Source organism: Hermetia illucens, chromosome 5 (genome assembly GCF_905115235.1).
Source record: "Hermetia illucens chromosome 5, iHerIll2.2.curated.20191125, whole genome shotgun sequence".
NCBI lineage: Eukaryota > Metazoa > Arthropoda > Insecta > Diptera > Stratiomyidae > Hermetia > Hermetia illucens.
In genome coordinates this window covers 24610085-24628793 of record NC_051853.1, presented here as the reverse complement: position 1 = coordinate 24628793, position 18709 = coordinate 24610085, and the positions used below count along the sequence as shown (strand labels likewise).

The following is an 18709-nucleotide window of genomic DNA, read 5'->3' as shown; positions in this document are numbered from 1 at the left end:
AAAACCAAGGAAACGGTTGGCAAATTCAACAGACAAAGACAACTCAACTGCTTAGACTTAGGAATCAGAGGGCGCATATAGGCTTGATACCATTGGCGTGTGGAAAGGCGGCCAATCATACTTTCATGCGACCATGTGGAAATTCTTTTGGTCAACAGTGGCTCTGATGCCAGCGGATGATATGGTTTTTTTCTCCTTCTTTGCTCTTTCAGCGACTCCTCATGTATTTTCAATCCATCGGCATCTCCGCAACTAAGTTCTCCGGCCTCACACTCCTACCCAAAGCTTAGTTTAGGTCCCTCCTCTCCATTGAAAACCTTGAGCAATGAAACATAACATGCTCTGGATCCTCCGATATGTCATCGTATCTAGGACAATTCGGAGAATAATGCAACCCAAAGCGGTGCAGATACTGCCTGTAGAAACCACCGTATCCCACGAGGAGCTGGCTAATGTGGTAGTTGGCCTCCCCATGTTTCCGCTCAAACCACAGCCTAATGTTGAGAAAAAGCCTGCGCGTCCACCGACACTACGTACACTCGCGCCATTCCCTCTGTGACGGGAAGAGCAAGCACCCCATTATAGTATACACAGCCTTCCACAACAGGGGACCCAGTATCGGTCCCTGTGCTACCCCGGCTGTGACAATGTACTCTTTGGAGCGTTCATCCGTCCCGTACCAGAGAGTCCTTTCTGAGAGGTAACTTTGAACCAAATTCGCTAAATATCTGGGGACACCCATGTCAGCCGTTAATTCTATTCCAGTTGGCCGAGTTCAATGCGTTTTTCGCATCCAGCACGGCACAGCAGCCGCCAGAAATCAGTACGCCTTTTGCCAGCTTGCCACCGCAGAGTGGGCACGTCGGAAACTAAACTGGCGCTCCGACAAGCTATTGCTGTTTTCGACGATGGGTAGGAGTCTGTAGTAGATGACTCTCTTCCCCATTGTATCCAGCAGATAGATAGGATGATATGATCCTGGATCTCCAGGTGGCCTGTTAGGTTTGCGAAACAATACCAACTTTTCCACTGGACAGGGAGTATTCTTTCTTTTAGGAACGCATCGAAAGTGTTAGCAAAAAGGCCGGGCCTAATCTCCACTGCGAGTTTCAAAGTTCCGTTGGGGATGCCATTCAAACCTGGGGCCTTGACCCCATATTTTTCGTAGCTCCTCCACAGTTACTGGAGAGAAGAATGGTCAATAAATGGCTACTGGTGTTTTGGGATTACAGACTTAATAATTGTCACCGACGAGTCAGTCATTGAAGACGGATCGGGAAATCTGATTATAGAACTGGCTTGACCTCTTGGAAAAATGACGACCTTATTCCAATCGGAGATATATGTGATTTCATTAGCAGCAGAAGATTGTTTGCAACAAAAGTGGAGGAGTCGCACTATTCGCATCTGTTCTGACAGTCGAGCAGCGTTATCAGTAATAAACAGCAACGACATATCAAGAAAGTTGGTGGTATTAGAACCAACTTTTGGTATCCGGCCATCCGCTTTCAAGTCTACTCTGAAGGGTAAAATTACAAGGATTCAGGCAAATAAATAGAGAAAATTTCAACTTTTGCCGGCAGGCGAAAAACTTTATGAAAGAATCCGAGATCGCTTTATTGTCCGTTCAGAAGTGGGGCATGAAAACCCTAGTAGGGCTTTTAACAGGACACTGTTCTTTAAACTACCTCATGGAAAAAATTGAAATGGTAATCTCGGCTATATACAGGCACTGTGAGGAGGAGGAAGAGACGGCCCTATAGTTCATATGTAGCTGCCCGCTCCTCACGCCTCTGACGAAGATACCTTGGTAAGGTTTTCTTTAACGAAGTACCTGGGCATTCTTTATCTCTGGAGAATGTCCTCAGATTTACAAACGCCGCAGGAAGAAGACCATTGAGGCGATTTCCAGGGATAGTATAATGAACCTAACAAAAGGCCTGCGGGCTTGGAGCTGGAGCTTTCCCCACAAATTGCAAAAGTGACGAGGCACTCATATTATATCCTTGTCACAGAATGGACTATTATCATCTTGTAATACTCAACATATGCCTAGCTATCACCATTTAGAATGCCCAAATACTTCTGTATATTTTCCTCTTTTTAGACAGGATAAATTTCGCAGTATGTTAATTTGATTCTGACAAGAAATGTTTGGGGTGTCTAACGACATTTAGTCTCTGCCACTTAACTTTATGGGAAGAGTTTCCGAGTTTTGGAAGCAAAATGTTCATTTCTCTCTACGCCACCATGGGAGATCAAGGGACTGCTCAACGCCTGTCGTTTGATCGCTTCTTAATCAGCCTCGTGTTGTTATTTAAGAGATAGGTCCCTGCTTCAGAACTTCGTTCTGTTTTTCAGCTTCACTGTGGAAGAAATTTGTATACGTTAGTCCTTGTCTGCTTCAGTTTTTGTATTTCCTACCAAACATAGTCGCGGGGCTGTAAAATTCGCCTTTTATAGAGAAGTCCTATCCTTCTGTTGGGGGTATTGCATACCTTCGTTCACTAAGCGATTAATGTTTTGGGCGGATTTTCATATATGCAGTTTGTTGGGATTTCTCCATTCTCAGATAACAGCAATGTTAAATGCCAGGACTGACTCAGGGCGCTTAAACTAGGCGGAGCAAATAGCACCTAGCAACCACTTTTGGTCACGCTGGGCCCAAGGCAGAGGTAAGGTAGCATCTGGTGAATTACTTTTGCCATGGACATAACCACAAATGAAAGTGGGTTCCTCGTCAAAAATAAGTGGTCCGCGAACCAAAAAATTGGGTGAGAGATGCCCTCCAATTGGACGCATTAAGTGGATGCGGAGTTACGATCATTCGCTAAATCGAATAGTCAGCGAACCTCGAAACTGTTTTTTAATACCTTCATAACCAACTTTGCAATGTCCATCGTTTATCCAAGACGATTGGTTTAGTTTTAAGGCAATTCATTTTGATTTTATATATTTTTCGGCTAGCATTGCATAGTCTCTAATCGGCGCCAATTTTTTACTATAATTTCAGAGTTTCTTCTACGAAATACTCGCCGGCATTTGGGTTCGCAACGGTCTACAAATAAAAGGTCAAGCCATGACATACATCCAAGCAAACTTCTGCAATTCAATGGTCGATATGGATTTATTTTTTCTTCAAATCTGCGCCACTCAACTACGACCTCATACATTTCTAACAACAACAATTGACTTATTCGGAGTATCGGATTGGCTGGGAATGGCACCACTAACATCACCACAAGAATTAGAGCAGGATTCCATGTTGGAAGGATTTTTAACATTTCTAGCAACGCTAGTAACTTCACGAACTAATTTGGGTAACGATGAAGCAACGCAGTGCATAATAGAGATCAGTGCCCTTCTTGCTACGGAGAATAAAACGCATAGTCAACTTTTAGAACTAATGCCTGAACGTTCCGGAAACGTGCATACGAAAAATTTTGAAAAGTTCTTGAAGCAGTTGTCAGTGTATCGTGCACCCACGTCTGGGTCTGAAAATTTGGAGCAAGGGTTGTTTACGCCAATAGACGATGTTTGGGAGAAGTACTATGATCCACTGCACGTCCTGTTGCGGGCTGTTCATCGACGAGATTTCCAAAGCTCAATGGATCGATTTGCTGAATATGTAAAATCACAGAATAGAATGCCGAAAAGTGGAAACCTCTGGCCTCCATTCCGATTGCCGCGACCAGTCGGCAAGGCATTTAGTGATCCTTGCTGCATATTAAATTCACGCGTCTTCCATGCAACCGCATTAGCAATTTTCCATAGAGCGGTCCACTCTCACAATGTGTCGGAACATCTGCTGGCGCTTACTGTATTTCTCCTGGAAATAGCTGTCGATATGAACAGGAAAAATTCAAGTGATGCTATCGTAGAGTGCGACAGGGCAGGGAACTATTATCGAAGGTCTAGTAGGGAAGTTCCTGAACTTCTTAACTGCTACCCCACTGATTCTCTCCTGGAGAATCTCAAATATGTAGTTTCTAAAGTTTCATTGAATCCACAAGAGCCACACGTTTCACCAGCAAATTATAACACAGCAACGTTCGATAGCGATTTTGAATGGGATGTGTCGGAGAGTGAAACTCTTCCAATGTTAATTGATGCAGGTCCTAATGCAGGAGGTGATCATCAAATCGTCCCAAGTGGAATGGAAGTTGCACTGCCACAAGACTTGTCAGTGGTACGAGAAGATGCCTTAGTGATACGTAGTAATAGTCAGGATGAAATCAGTGAAAGAGGTAAGTTTGTAGGAAGTCTGGGGAATAAAGAGACCCATTTTCGACCCTTTAATTAAAAAATAAAAAGAGCATTTAATTTCCGAAATCGGGTAATCAAGAAGTTAAAAAATTACAAATTTAGTCTGAAGAAACTAAATTTTATCGAGAATTGCGGGATCCTAAGTCCGCATCAACTTGATGCCGGACCGGACCAAATGAGGGACATTTTATTAGGTTGTTGCACATGAAATGGCCGATTTGGCAATCAAGTGAAGTTAGTTGCGATTTTGGTATATCAAACCACCACCAATTGGCGCTGTTGGTGTCGGATAATGAAGTATAGATACTCCTACATTCAATCAAGGAGTCATTTCAATTTTGTCCATCGTTGTGATAACAATGAATAAAAAGTATGAGTTCAAACTTAGTCATAAAGCAGCGGAGGCGACCAGGAACATCAACAGCGCATTTGGAGCTGATACGGTAAGCAAACGAAACATACGGCGGTGGTTCGAAAAATTCCGGACGGGCGCCGTAAACCTTCAAAATGAGCCACGTGGACATCCAGGATCATCGATTGACAACGACGAGCTGCGTTTGCTAGTTGAATTCGACACACGTCAGTCTGTGAGAGACATTGCAGAAAAACTGGGCGTATGTACACTTTCGTACGTACAGTTTTCCGGCATTTCCAACAACTTGGAGCAAAACATGGAAATTTGTCGTTCTTTACTCTCCCGCAACAGAAGCGATCCCTTTTTGAACAGAATAGTGGCATGTGATGAAAAGTGGATATTATACGACAATCGTCGCCGATCAGTGCAATGGCTAGATGCTGATGAGCCACCGAAGCGTATGCCGAAACCGAGCCTCCATCCGAAGAAGGTAATGGGGACTGTTTGGTGGTTTACACCTGGAGTTGTCCACTATTATTTTTTTGGCACCTGGAGAAACGATAAATGCACCGAAATAATGGTACATGTATCCAGAACAACGGTTCAAAATTTGAACGAATTGCAATATGAGACTCTGCCTCATCCACCATATTCACCGGACCTTTCACCAACCGACTATCACTTTTTTAAGCATCATTTAGGAATAAATAGGCTATCAAAATGGCCTTTGACGAGTTTATCAACACCCGAAAATTGGACTTCTACGAAACTGGCATACATGCTCTTGAATCTCGGTGGGAGAAGTGTTTTGAATCGACTGGCACCTATTTCGATTAATTAAATAAATTTTTGTAAGCGTTTCAGTCGTTTCAAATTTTAGTACCAAATCGGCCATTTCATGTACAACAATCTAATACTTCCTCTTTTTTTGGTCCACGAACTCCTCGTTTAGGGTTTAGCACCCAAACTTTAAAAATTTTAAGCGATGACGGCTTTACACATCGTCAGACGTTGTCTCACCTCTGCCCCGGGAGCGCGCCGAAGCGGCAGATGTTAAGTGCTCCTTTATATAATTCGCGGCGGATTTGCGCTCAATATAATTTGTAGTCATGTTGTGTTCTGCTCCCAGGGCAGAGGTGAGGCAGCGTCTGACGAGTTGCCCCTGCTTTGGTAGGAAATCGAAAAGCCATCATCGCCAAATATTTTTAAATTTTATCATAATTGAGTCAATGAATGGACTCATTGTATGATAGACTGCTCCATTCGTACTTAAGATAGTATTCACAATCTTTTCTTAGACAATTCGATATTCATATATAGAAGCGATTCTTACTTTTCCCAAACGTTTTTCTTCCTTTCACACCTAGGTTCGCCGATCATTTCAACGCTTGCGCTTCCTCCTATAACCTTACCAGAAAGTGGAATGGAAGTTGCTATCCGAAGAGATTTAGGTTTGACTAATCCTGATGGTAATCGTGGCAACTCATCCTACAGGACAACGCAACAACGACAAAATGAAATGTTTTCGCCAACAAACAATATCAATATAAATGGAATGCTGTTACCATTCCAACGGGTTCAACCAGTAGCAGTACCAAGTCGAAATTTGGATGTAGTGCCTTCAAATATGCTTGGATCAAGGAGAGCTTTTGGAAGTAGAAGTGGAGGTCTTGGAAGTGGTAACAGTCGTAAGCGTACAGTAGATAGTGCTGCAATTGGCCTAGACACTGATACAATCATAATAGAAGAAAGTATTTTATCATTACTACTGAAACTCCATTCACAATTGAGTGGAACACTTGACAGTTTTTCACTCGATGATGAACATCAAGACAACGAATCAACTTCAGAAGATAGCCCTATGCAGAATACGGGTGATTTATTGTTTGAAGCTGGGCCATCTTCTATGTACTATTCTAGTCAGTCTCATTCAAGAACACGACATAATATTCGTGTGACAGATTCACGTATTGGTGATGGACCTTTCTTTATCGGAAATCTCTTGAAGAAAATTGCCAGACAAAGTGAAGTATGTGCACAAAGCATCGAGGAGATTCGCCGTAATCTATGGCCAGACCAAAGAGAAAAACAAGCCGAACAGAAGGCTCGAGAGGCTAAAGAAAAGGAGGAGCGAAGTAAGCGTGCCAAGGAGCGACAGCAAAAACTCATGCAAGACTTTGCGAATAAACAGAAACAATTCATGGAGATGGCATCTGAAGATATGGATTGTTGCGATGACGAGGAAGAGGATGAATTTGAGCAACCGCGTGAAAAGGAATACGATTGCATTATCTGCAATCGAACTAGCGCCAGTACTGAATCCAATCCGATAGGCCTAGTTGTCCTAGTTGAATCGAGCGGAGTCCTGGGCCATCGGCGCAAAACTGGTGAACGTCTTCCACTGGCCCTTTGCAACGAAGACCAGGAAAAATTGGATCGTGAAAGCCGGCTAGCAACCGACTTTAATCGTCGCACAGAACTTTTGAGTTTGAAATTTGGCGAGGAGTCATGGTATTTATCGAATAATATGGCTTATGAAACTGGTGTTCATGTGCAGTCGTGTGGACATCATGTTCACTTGACATGTTTAGATGCCTACTTGAATTCACTTTATCCACAACAACGTCAGAATTTGCATGTTGAGCGTGGCGAATTTTATTGTCCTGTGTGTCGACAGCTTTCGAATTCTGTTCTACCACTCAGTCCACAATTAGACCGACCCACGCCGATGATTCGATCAACACAATTGCCATTCGAGGCAATCGCTAGTGAGCTCACGGTCCTAATCAAAGAGAATGAAAAGCCTCCGGTAAGTTGACAACTTTTAGATTCATTTTTTAGCTGCAAAATTTATATTTTTTTAATTTGCATTCATTCAAATATCTTCAAAAATCGTCCATTTCTTATGGCAGGATTTTGGTATATATAAAATCGATATGTTGCAATAACTTTCCAATTTCTCCCCAAATTAGCAAACATCAACGAAACTATCCGAAGCAATGGGTCGAGCCATGGAGGATATGACCAATATCACACATAGAAAGTCAAAACGAATTCCTCCCACGTTTCGTAGTTTGTTTTTGTTTGTTACTTCAATAGCGCGAACAAATTTAGAAGCTGAAGTCATACAGCGTGGTGGATCGTTGTGTTCGAGTAATGTTGTTCGATATAAACCGAAAAGAGATTGTATAGGTAAGAAGAAAGGATTGAATAACATAGATCTTTTGGTTAACATATTTCTCATCCTTCCACAGTTCCATTGCTTCATGTGTTATCTGTTCACGTGCGAGTTTTAGTTGAATGGCCACTGTGGCGGTCGTGGGCATCCTTGGCCGGACTTCCAGTTACGGACTCAGCTCCTGTACCATCACACTGCAGAGAACTCATACCTAGTCTGTTATCTGATCCGATTGCACTATTATTAAAATTTATTTTGCTAGCACCGTTGCATTTAGATCAAGGTGAGTATTTGAAAAATTTATTTGGATATAATTGACCAGTCACGGCAATGAAAAAAATATGTCACTTTCTACTATCATAAGCAACTTATACAGGGTGCGTACGGTATTTGAGGACAACTTGAGAGTAAAATTAATTAGCTTTTAGTTTGAACATGGATGAATGCAACTTGACGAATTTTTTTCACAACATGAACTTATTATATATCGATAAACTCATTCAATAAAATTTCCGATAGCTGCAATAACCTCCTGAATCCGGGTCCGGAAACGATTGCATGCCCGAAACAAATGCTCCTTGTTCATTTTGAACATAACGGTATTAATTGCAGTCTTGAGAGAAAAAATAGTGTTATGAGGATGTTTGTTGGTTTCACGCTCAACTACGCCCCATACGTAATAATCCAGAAGATTAAGGTCTGGGGGGCTAGGCGGCCATAAGTTCAGTGTTATGTTGTTATGGAAATTTTCAGCCATCCGATCTTGTGTCGCCATCGCTTTGTGTGAAGGAACAGAGTCTTGTTGAAAGATGTATGGGCTGTCACCGCGAACACTATCAATCCAGGGTTTCACTACTGTCTCTAGTACCTCGATGTATGCAGCAGAATTGACTCGAAGTCTTTGTGTGAAGAAGTGAGGTGGCATGGCATGTCCTTTGTTGCTCGCAACACCCAAAACCTTAACGAATCCGGAATATTCCGTTAGACGGGGGTGGCGAGTACAATGGGCCAACACGGCCTGAGTGCTCAGAAGCTTTAGCTTTTCCCCCACTATACACACACACACACACACACCCAAAACCATAACAGTAGCCGGAAATTCGTGTGCATGACAACAGGGACCTCTGCTCCGCACCGCGTCTTCAATGTGTTAGGTGCGCCGCATAGACAACTTGTATTCATTTCGCTTTTCTGTCAAGGCTTGATGGGTGTCTTTCTTAATGGCAATTGCAGCATTCTCCAGAATTCCCGGTTAATGGGACTTGATTTCCATCTCAGGATCGGCTTCTGCCTCTAATTTTACTACTTACCGACGAGTGATGGGATATCAACGAATCACTGAGCAAGCAGTCAATTTTGTTCAATCTTATAACGGTGGATCCAACTATGTTTCCTTAATGGAGATTGTCTGGCAGGCTTTCGAGAGTGAAGAAATACTGTTCTCTTTCAGCACCTCTAACGTGCGCATCAAGCGAACTCCCTGAAACTAAACTAATGGGTCGCTGGCCACGTTTCATCGAAGCAGTCTTATGCTTTTTGTGTCGAGCACGTTTCAGAAAGGTACCGTACGAATTCGTCCTTACATTGTTTGATATCGTTGTTTTGGATGAATTCCAGTTGGATGTGTGGGCACGAGGTCAGCTCCAGGCTTTTCATCGTATATACATATTTTCATTACTCAATTCTCCACAATATTACACCAGGCACAGGATAACGGTAAATTCATACAAATCAGCGAATACCGTTGAATAGACGAAAGTTGTTGGCTGCGGAATTAACATGGTCCTAAAGCAAAGAATACTGGAAATGATCAAGAAAAAAATGGAAGATAAACCGTGAGTTTGGGTTCTTTTTTACCAAGCCAGACACCTGGAAAATACTCTGCGATACATTGAAACGCAAAGGCGGTAAAATCATGAAGGTCTAGGGTTATATATTATATATGGTTGTCATTCATCCCCTAGTGGAGTCAAGCAAGTCAACCACATTTACGCGCCTTCGTTCGCATTGTGCAGAAACGTGCTCCAGCTATCTCCAGGACATCTCGAGATGCCCACATTCCTCCACCGTTTTGCGCTAAGTGTTCTTGGTTCCACCCACTCGTTGGTCATCTTGGGAGAGTGGGTGCTACCGCATAGCGTAGCCAGCAATGGAATTGTCGCGCCTGCTTAATGTAAGACCTAAACACTACCACTTCCACCTTCTGATCATATCACGATCCGGTGACAAACCTGTGCACTGACCATATACTTCGTTTGAACTAATATCAGGTCTGCATATTCCGATTGAACGCCGGGATAGGTGTTCACGAAGGGTAGGAGCTTTCGAGTGACGGTGGTCACTTTCAATGTGCTATTCCCATATAGCAACACAGAAAGAACACCAGCATAGAACAGTCTGAACTTGATCTTGGTATTTAGGTGCCTGCATTTTCAGATTTTAGAAAAGGTAGCGAAAGCGGGTTTAGCATTGTTAATGCTTCTAACAACATCCAGTCCGGTGCCAACGTCTGCGGAAACCATGGTTCCTAGATTCGATGCTCTGCTCATTAATATAAATAGGAAGAGTGTAATGACTCGTCAGACTGAGAACCTTGGTTTTGTTGGCATTTAGCTTCAGTCTCATTTTACCTGCCTCTCTTTCAAAATCCAGAGTTCCATGGCTCGTTGACAGTGCAAACGGAGTGTAGTCGACGTGTTTGAGGAAATATGTCGTCATCCATTCAACTCCTCCACATCCTCCGTACAAGATGAAGGACATCATCAATAACAAAAAGGTTGCAAAGTGATCCATAGTGTTGGTGTGGTCAATGTAGAAGGATCCGGAGTGGAAACCAGCCTACTCTATGTCGATCAAGCTTTCGAGATGCTCTTTCATGCCTTCCAAGATTGCTTTAACTGTTATTGGCGGGGGAGTATGTAGATGCTCCTCCAATTGTCATACTCAGACCGGGTACCCTTCTTTGGAATTTTAACGATTATTGCCTTTTTCTATTCTCTGGGAAGGGTCTCGAATTCCCATGATTTTCGTACGGGTGGAAGTAGTAGATCTGGTAGATGGAAACCTGTAAGTACAGTTGTAAATATCTCTGCAAGCAGACCGTCGAGCCAAACGGCTTTACTACGTTTGAGTTCATTGATGGCTGAAATGATTTTTCTTTTGCTTGGAGGATCAGTCCATATTCGCATGTTACGATCACTAGCCAATTCATCAATAAAAGGTGGAGCCTCACGAGATGTGAAACAGTTAGGAATCATGGTGAAGTGTTCCTTCCACCTCTTCCGTGGAAGGTTCTTTTTGTAAAAGAGGGTCCGGGTGAATTTGCGTTGTACAACTTCAAGAGTGCGGCAGTCCCGAATGCGGAAGGGGGACCAGACTACACACCAATATTCAAGGATGTTTCTGACAAGGGAATTGAGGAGTGTTACGGAGGGCTGGATTGAGGTAAAGTCGGAGGAAGAACGTAGGATAAAACCAGACATTTTGGGAGCTCTATTGATGATGTCAACGTAGTGGGATTTGAAACGAAGTTTATCATCCAATATTACACCTAGGTCTTTGAAGGAGGTCAGTAGTGAAAGGGGTTGTCCACTGAGAGAATAGAAAAAGGATGTTGGGGAAGGTTTGAGCGAATAACACATCCAGTGGCATTTGTTGACATTCAGTGTTAGCTTGTTGACCGAACACCGGCGGACTAAATTATCAAGGTTGGACTTTAAGAGAGCACAGTCCAACGGAGACGAAACAGAGGCAGACAATTTAAGGTCGTCTGCGTAAAGCAAATACGGGCAGGTGAGGATGGAGGCGAGATCATTGAAAAAAAAAATAGGAAGAGTAGCGGGCCAAGTATAGAGCCTTGGGGAACACCAGAGGAAGGAAAGAAGGAACGAGATGAGTAACCATGAAAAAAAACTTCGCGGTATGAGAGATAGGAGGAAAGCCAAGAAATGACTGAGGGAGGGAAGTATAGTAATGAAAGTTTAGAGAGGAGAATGTTATAGTCAACGGTATCAAAGGCTTTGGAGAAATCGGAATAAATAGCATGCACCTCCTGTCGTGAATTCAAGCATTTAGCAACAAAGTTGGTAAAGACCAGAAGGTTTGAAGCCGTAGATCTATGTTTCACGAAACCATGCTGCTCTTTGACAATGAGGTGACCGAAGTGCGCGGTCAACCAGTCGATGACGTATCTTTCGAGGATTTTGCAGCAAGAGGAGAGAAGGGAAATGGGGCGGTAGTTCACAGCAAGAGAAGGGCCTCCGCTCTTGAGGATAGGGATGATAAGGGCCTCTTTCCAGAGATGGGGAAAGTAGCATTCATCTAGACTTTTGTTGTAGATTATACTCAGGGGGAGGGAAATGTGTTTTCTACAGTTAAGGAGGAAGAAGTTAGGAAGCCCTTCGGGCTTAGGTCCGACATTGGGGTCAAAATTACTAATGAGGAACTCAACCAAGGAGACGAATGGTCAGAGATTCGGAGCAGTCAGCAGTTATGAGAGGTTTAGAGGGTGGAGGGCTCGAGGGAGAAAACACTGAAGAGAAGTAGGCGCACAGCAGGTCGCAGGATTGTTGTGGGAAGTTGGCAGTGGAGTCAGCAAAGCTTATAGAAGAAGGGAGAGATTGAGTGGGATTACGAGAATTGCGAGCGTGAGACCAAAAGGGTTTTAAGTTATCGCGGGCAAGGGCGGCTTCGACGCTCAATAAGAACATTTACGCACTTTTCTGATCATTGACTTCACATTAGAGCGTATAGTCTTAAAGTAAGCAAGGTTGGCGTCACTCTTAGAAGCCCGAAACTTCTTCCGCAGTGTATGTTTCAAGCGAATATCAATAAAAATCTCCGTTGTGAACGAAGTTGGGTACGAACGTAGACAGGGAGGGGAAGAAGGGACATAACAGGAGAGGAGATTGGACAGGATATTGTAAAAGGTGTTTAGAGCTTAATCACACGATGAGCTGCTTAATATATGTACCCAGTTGAAAGACGCTAAAGCTGAGTTCAGATCGTCAAAATTGGCGGGGTGGTGAGCGTCAGTTTTGACATACGGGGATGTGCAAGGAAATAAACAGAGGCGCTCGGGGAGGTTGGGAAGAAAGAGATCGAGGGTGCGGCCCAAGGAATTTTTGGTGGTATTGAAATTCAGGGCAGAGCAAGTGTTCATAAAGAAAGAAAGTGGGAGGGAAGAATGGGAGAGGTTGTTGGAAGGAATTGGAAGTTTAGGATGATTAGGCCAGTGGAGCATGGGAGGTTGAAATCTCCGCAAAGGAAGGGGGGGGGGGGGGGAGGGAATCTGACGGTAAGGAGTTCAGACAAACTTTTAAACAATTCTTCATACAGGTGAGAAGGGCAAGCACAGGGGACATATACACAAGATACCAATGAACGGGAGAAAGTTGGGCGAGGAGACACGAAGGGCGATACAATTAGTCGGGTTTATTAATTGATTTGAAAATGAAATCTCTTCTAATCAAAAAAAAAACGGAAACAGGCAAAAATTGGCTCTACGATCACTGCCGTCGCTGGTTAATAATAATAAAAGTCACTAAGGCTCTTTGATCTTTTCAAATACTAATTTCCATTTTATGTTTCTTTACAGTGTATTTCACTTGCATAGTCAAAGTAATGTACAATTTACTTTACTATCAGATCGTAGTCCAACTATGCACTACATTGACTGACTTAGAATGTGATGAAATTCTATCGAAATATTTGAATCTTCCCGACGTACCGATAAATGGTGTTTCAAATTTAGGGTCTGCCATGGCCTACGTTTTAATCAATATGAATAAATGCCAACATTTACGTCGTGAATGTGTTCATATGGAACACGGACCCAGCTCGGTTAATATGAAATCAATGGAACAACAACTACAACGATTATGCTTACCATACTTACGAGTTGCAGCGCTCCTTAGACATCATCTGTACAGACAAGATCTTCCAGATATTTCTACATCGCAACTAGAATTCGTTCGATTAGTATATTATCTAGAACTAGTGACTGAAAGTATGGATTGGGATTCATTCAATGCATCGAAGGCACTGTGCTTTATACCAGGCACAGAGAGGAGTGTACCGAATTTCTGGTGCAAACAATTGATGGGTGTGAGACCGCCAACCGATACAATTCGGGAACTCGTTATGAATCAACATGTTGCATGGCAGCAACCTAAACTTTTGGGATTGCCCAAAGAGTACGAGCGATTATTCACGGTAAGCTTAACATTCTTGCATAATGGGGGTTACGGAACTCAATTTGAAAATATATTTGTTTTTTTTTTTTTTCAGTTCTACCACGAACGGCCTTGCATAAATTGTATGAAAGTCCCTAAGGAAAGTTCGATTTGCCTCCTATGCGGAACAATTGTTTGCTTGAAGCAAAATTGTTGTGTCGAGAACGAGTGTTGCGAAGCAGTCAGGGTAAGGGTTTTTATTCAGCCTTTCTGTGCCTAGTCTCAATTTATAAACTGTGTACTCACATTCCACAGCATACGATAACTTGTGGGGGCGGAATCGGTATATTCCTTGTGGTAACGTCAACTTACATAATTGTTATACGTGGCCGCCGTGCCTGTCTCTGGGGCTCACTTTACTTAGATGATTTCGACGAAGAGGATCGTGACTTGAAGTATGACAATCAAATAAAACTAGGGTCAATTGCAGGTCCTGACAAATTTGTTATTTTATTTTGCAGACGGGGTAAACCATTGTATCTCAGTGAGGATCGCTTCAACTTATTAGAATCTCAATGGCTCTCACATCGGTTCGCGCATACGAAGCACACATGGGTATTTCATCGTGATTTATTGTAGACTATTTACTAATTATTCGAAGTTAGCAAAACGTTTTTCGATTGATACATATTGAAGTGAATCAAAAATAGACGAATGAAACAAAGGAGCGTGTAATTTTTACTCAATTTTTTAAGAGGTCAAATCTGATGAATAAAGTAATAGAAAGCCACAATATCGTTGCTAAATATGAATTCCGAGCTTTTCGTTTTCCCTCTTTCTTATGAATTATGAACTAAAAAATAATAAAAAAAGAACATAAAACTAATATATTTAAGGTTGAAATCTACAGTAGGTTATCCAGCTATTCTTTGTGTGATATTTAAAATCGTTTAGTATAAATATAACTCACATATTTTTTCAAGCTTCTTTTCGTACGTTAGCCAACTCTTGAAAATACATAGAGACATTAGTACGGGATTTGTTTATATTAATGAATTTAATAAGACAAAATCTCAAAAGAAATAATCGAGACATAATTAGGATTGTGTATGTAAAGAATAAAATATTAAAATTCGCGATGAAAGAGAAAGATTAACAACTCAAGGATTATATATAATAAAATTGCAAAAAAAAAATATTAAGTAAATACGAAAAACTAGTTCTTAGGATCGAAGTTCGTTAAATTATACAATATATAATCTATAATAATGTTCTGTTAATATTCAAATAATAGAAACTGAGAGATGAGAGATGAATAATAATTACGAAAAATACGCTGTAAACGTATATTATTTCGACATATTATATAGTTTACCGCTTTGAATTAAAGAAGAGTAAAATGTATATGACAATTACTGAACATTAAAAATCAAAACATTGTTAATTGCCTTAGAAAATGTGTCCATTTTCATTGAAAATCAATGGTTACCTTCTTTACCATGTGAAGATAGCTCCTGTGCCATGTGTACAGTGAAGATTCTATTTTAGATTCTAGGAAACCACGCGAACTATTCAATTTTCATTGGGAGGAGGAGTCAACAATCTAAGAATAAATTTCTAGGATAGACTTCCGCCAAAATAAAAGGTAAGTTACGATTTTCGGGGTCATCAAAGGACTGCTCAACGCCCTCAATGCAGTTTGGCTATCCCTGCAGATAGCGATGCGCCTGCCCTTCAACCGCTCGTCAATCACCCTGTTTGCTGCCCTTAGAATCGCATAAGCTTCGGCTTGAAAAATTGTTGCATATTGCCCCAAAGGAAAAGCCCACTTCTCTTTTTATTCGAGAGGTAGACTCCGGTTGCAAAACCCTCTTCTGTTTTTGAGCCACCGGTGTAGAAGATTTCCGTATATCCCGCCACGCATTCCTCTGGCAATTCCCAGTTCTCTCTACGCTTTAGGGTAACTTCATATCTTCTACCAAACAGATGTATGGGGACACGACAATCGGAAGGCATTGTAAAAACTGGATTCAGTCCTCCCAGTAACTCTTCCAATGCTCTGTAACCCCCACATCCGTTGTTTCCCCATAGATCTAATCGAATTAGTCTATGAGCTGCTCTCATTGCAGTGCTTTGAATAAATATATCCAGAGGCTGCAAATTCAGTAGTGCATTTAGAGCTGCGCCGGATGTGATACCCAGACACAAAGTTCTTTGCAGTGCGGCTAGTGTACGATGAAACCCTTTTTGTCTCACCTTGACCCGCCACACTACGGATGCATAAACGAACATCAGCCTAATGATGGCAACGTATATCCACATTACCATGTGAGGCCTGAGTCCCCATGTCGAGGCAAAGGTCCATCTGCACAGCCCATAAGCTGTGAGAGCTCGTTTCATCTTTACATCTACATGTTTGTTCCAAAGAAGTTTTTTATTTAGAGTGACTCCCAGATATTTCACTTCTTTGGAGAGTTGAAGGGTAGTACCTCTCATCTCAGGGAGGCAAATTCCATCCAGTTTTCTCCTTTTTGTGAATAAAACCATTGTGGTTTTATTTGGATTAACTGAAAGGCAATGTCTATATTTCTACACACCGTTCCAAGATCCCGATCAACAGCAAGCACAGCCACGTCATCAGCATAAGTTTGGCAAATTTTGTAGTTCGCATAGTAGCGAATCGATCAGCATACTCCACAGAACTGGCGAAAGCACACCTCCTTGGGGGCAGCCCTTCGTTGCTTCTGCAGTCAGATAGCGATTGACACCCACCTCAACGCACAGCAGTCTCTGCGTTAGCATTGCATAGATCCAGTTAATTAAAGCATCATCAACACCATGCGCTCTGACGGCATCACAAAGTTTTTGAAAAGGCGCACAGTCAAAAGCCCCTTCAATGTCAACGAACACCCCCATCGCGTACTCACCATTCAAAGTTGCATCCTCTATCTTTGTAACCAAAGAATGAAGAGCAGACTCACAGGACTTTCCACGTTGGTAAGCATGTTGGTTTTCACTAAGTGGGTGTGACCCACGAATGTAACGCTCCACCAGTCTCTCCAAACCTTTCAGCAAGAATGAAGTCTAGTTGATCTGTCTGAAGTTCTTTGGATTAGAATAGTCATCTTTCCAAGGTTTCTGTGTGAAGACTACCTTAACCTTTTGCCAAGAGGAAAACACGTAGCCCAGAGCAAGACATCCTCGAAAAATATTTCTTAGAGGTTGCTTTAAGTGCTCCATACCCTCCTTTAGCATTGCCGGATAGATGTCATCCATGCCAGGTGCTTTGAAATGTTCAAAGGACAGTATCGCAGCTCTCATTTTTTCATGGGTAACAACCACTTTCGCAACCAGTGCCCCTTGCAGCACTTTGTTAGGTTAATTACTTCGCTTCTTCTCGGTCCCACGAACGTAGGGGCGCACCCTACCTTTGCAGTCTTAAGACCAGCTGAAGTGATGAAATCAAATAGCTTCTCTCCTCTTGGATTGCATTTGGTACTGCCCCAACAAATGTGTTGAGCATTCGCATCGCAACCTATTAAGAGTTCAAGACCACTTGATTCTGCATACGCCACCAGACCCATAAGCTCTCGCGTTGGTGTTATGGAGCTTTCATCGTATTCAATGCCACAGATTCTGTTAAAACGAACCCACGGCTGTTGCACCAGAAAGATCTAGGGGAAGTCCTGCAGCTTTGTCAGTCTCGCTGCCAACAGATAGGAGGAGGCTTTGGCATGCTGCAGGTTGATTTGACCAATCTTTATGTTTTTCGACATGAACTTAGTCTAATGTGTTATGGAAAACAGTGAGAAGCGTATGCGGCAGTCTGCGTATGACGGGGTTTCCCCCACACCGTACCGCCAGAGATTCGATCTCCTCGTGTTTGATTTCTCTGAAAAAAGCCGCACTTGGAGGTACCGCAGTTCCCATGTCCTCATCCATGATAAATCTCATCTCATCCCGCAGAGCATTCATCTGTTTTCCACTTAGCACCTTGACTGGTTTGCGGTGTCTGGTTTGCATAGATTCGATCACTCGAACTGGCCTCAAGTCAGTTCCGTTCACGTCTCTAGCTTCCCTTTCTTCTGGCTGTTCCTTGGAAGGTGTAGGAGAAGTAACTAATTGGTAGGATTTACTCTTCACCAGTGCGAACCCCTGTACGGGAGTTCCGCCCCTGTATGCACTATCCTCCGTGCGCAGCTCATTATGGGAGAGCGCACCGAAGATGCTGCAATTTGCTCTATATTGTGTGAGTCGAAGACCATCATTGTTCTTCGCTCTCAAAATGGAGATGATGCTCTACAGTTTCCTGATATGACAGAATTTCAGTCTATCTAAGAAAAAATCGAGCACTTCCCCTGAGCACATTCAGACCCTTTTGGTCCAGTTCGACTACCAAGTTGAAACCCTCCACCTTTGTAGATTTGTCCTTCCTGGCATTCATGAACTTTACCCTCTAGTGCGAATCTCCATGCTGAGGTTGTGTTCACCCAGCATGCGGATGATGTCCTCTGCCTTCCTTCGAAGGCCCGGTAACCAAGATCCGACATGTTCTGTCCTGCGTAGCTCAGTGTTCACAATAGTGAACTCAAAGCCGGGATTACCTGCTGGAGCCACTTTAAGGCAGCCTCGTCAGTGCACTCCAAATGGAGAAACCCATCGCGAAAACCTTGATTGTTAAATCGTGGCTTCGTTCCAGGCTCCAGCATTTTCTTCCACAGGCATTCCCGGAGGATG

At 42.7% G+C, this 18709-nt stretch overlaps 1 protein-coding gene across 4 annotated transcripts in view; it reads left to right on the top strand.

The window, feature by feature from the left end:
• LOC119657591 (E3 ubiquitin-protein ligase Ubr3) overlaps window positions 1-14696 on the top strand; it is a 114962-nt gene extending 100266 nt beyond the window's left edge. For all 4 annotated transcript variants that reach the window (XM_038064573.1, XM_038064572.1, XM_038064570.1 and 1 more), the window contains 8 exons: window positions 3014-4247; window positions 5989-7430; window positions 7594-7813; window positions 7876-8082; window positions 13396-14012; window positions 14088-14219; window positions 14288-14427; window positions 14494-14696. In XM_038064573.1, coding sequence (XP_037920501.1) covers window positions 3014-4247; window positions 5989-7430; window positions 7594-7813; window positions 7876-8082; window positions 13396-14012; window positions 14088-14219; window positions 14288-14427; window positions 14494-14611 — 4110 coding nt within the window. In that variant the 3' untranslated portion in view covers window positions 14612-14696. The remainder of the gene's footprint in view (window positions 1-3013; window positions 4248-5988; window positions 7431-7593; window positions 7814-7875; window positions 8083-13395; window positions 14013-14087; window positions 14220-14287; window positions 14428-14493) is intronic.
• The last annotated feature ends 4013 nt before the right edge of the window (window positions 14697-18709 follow it).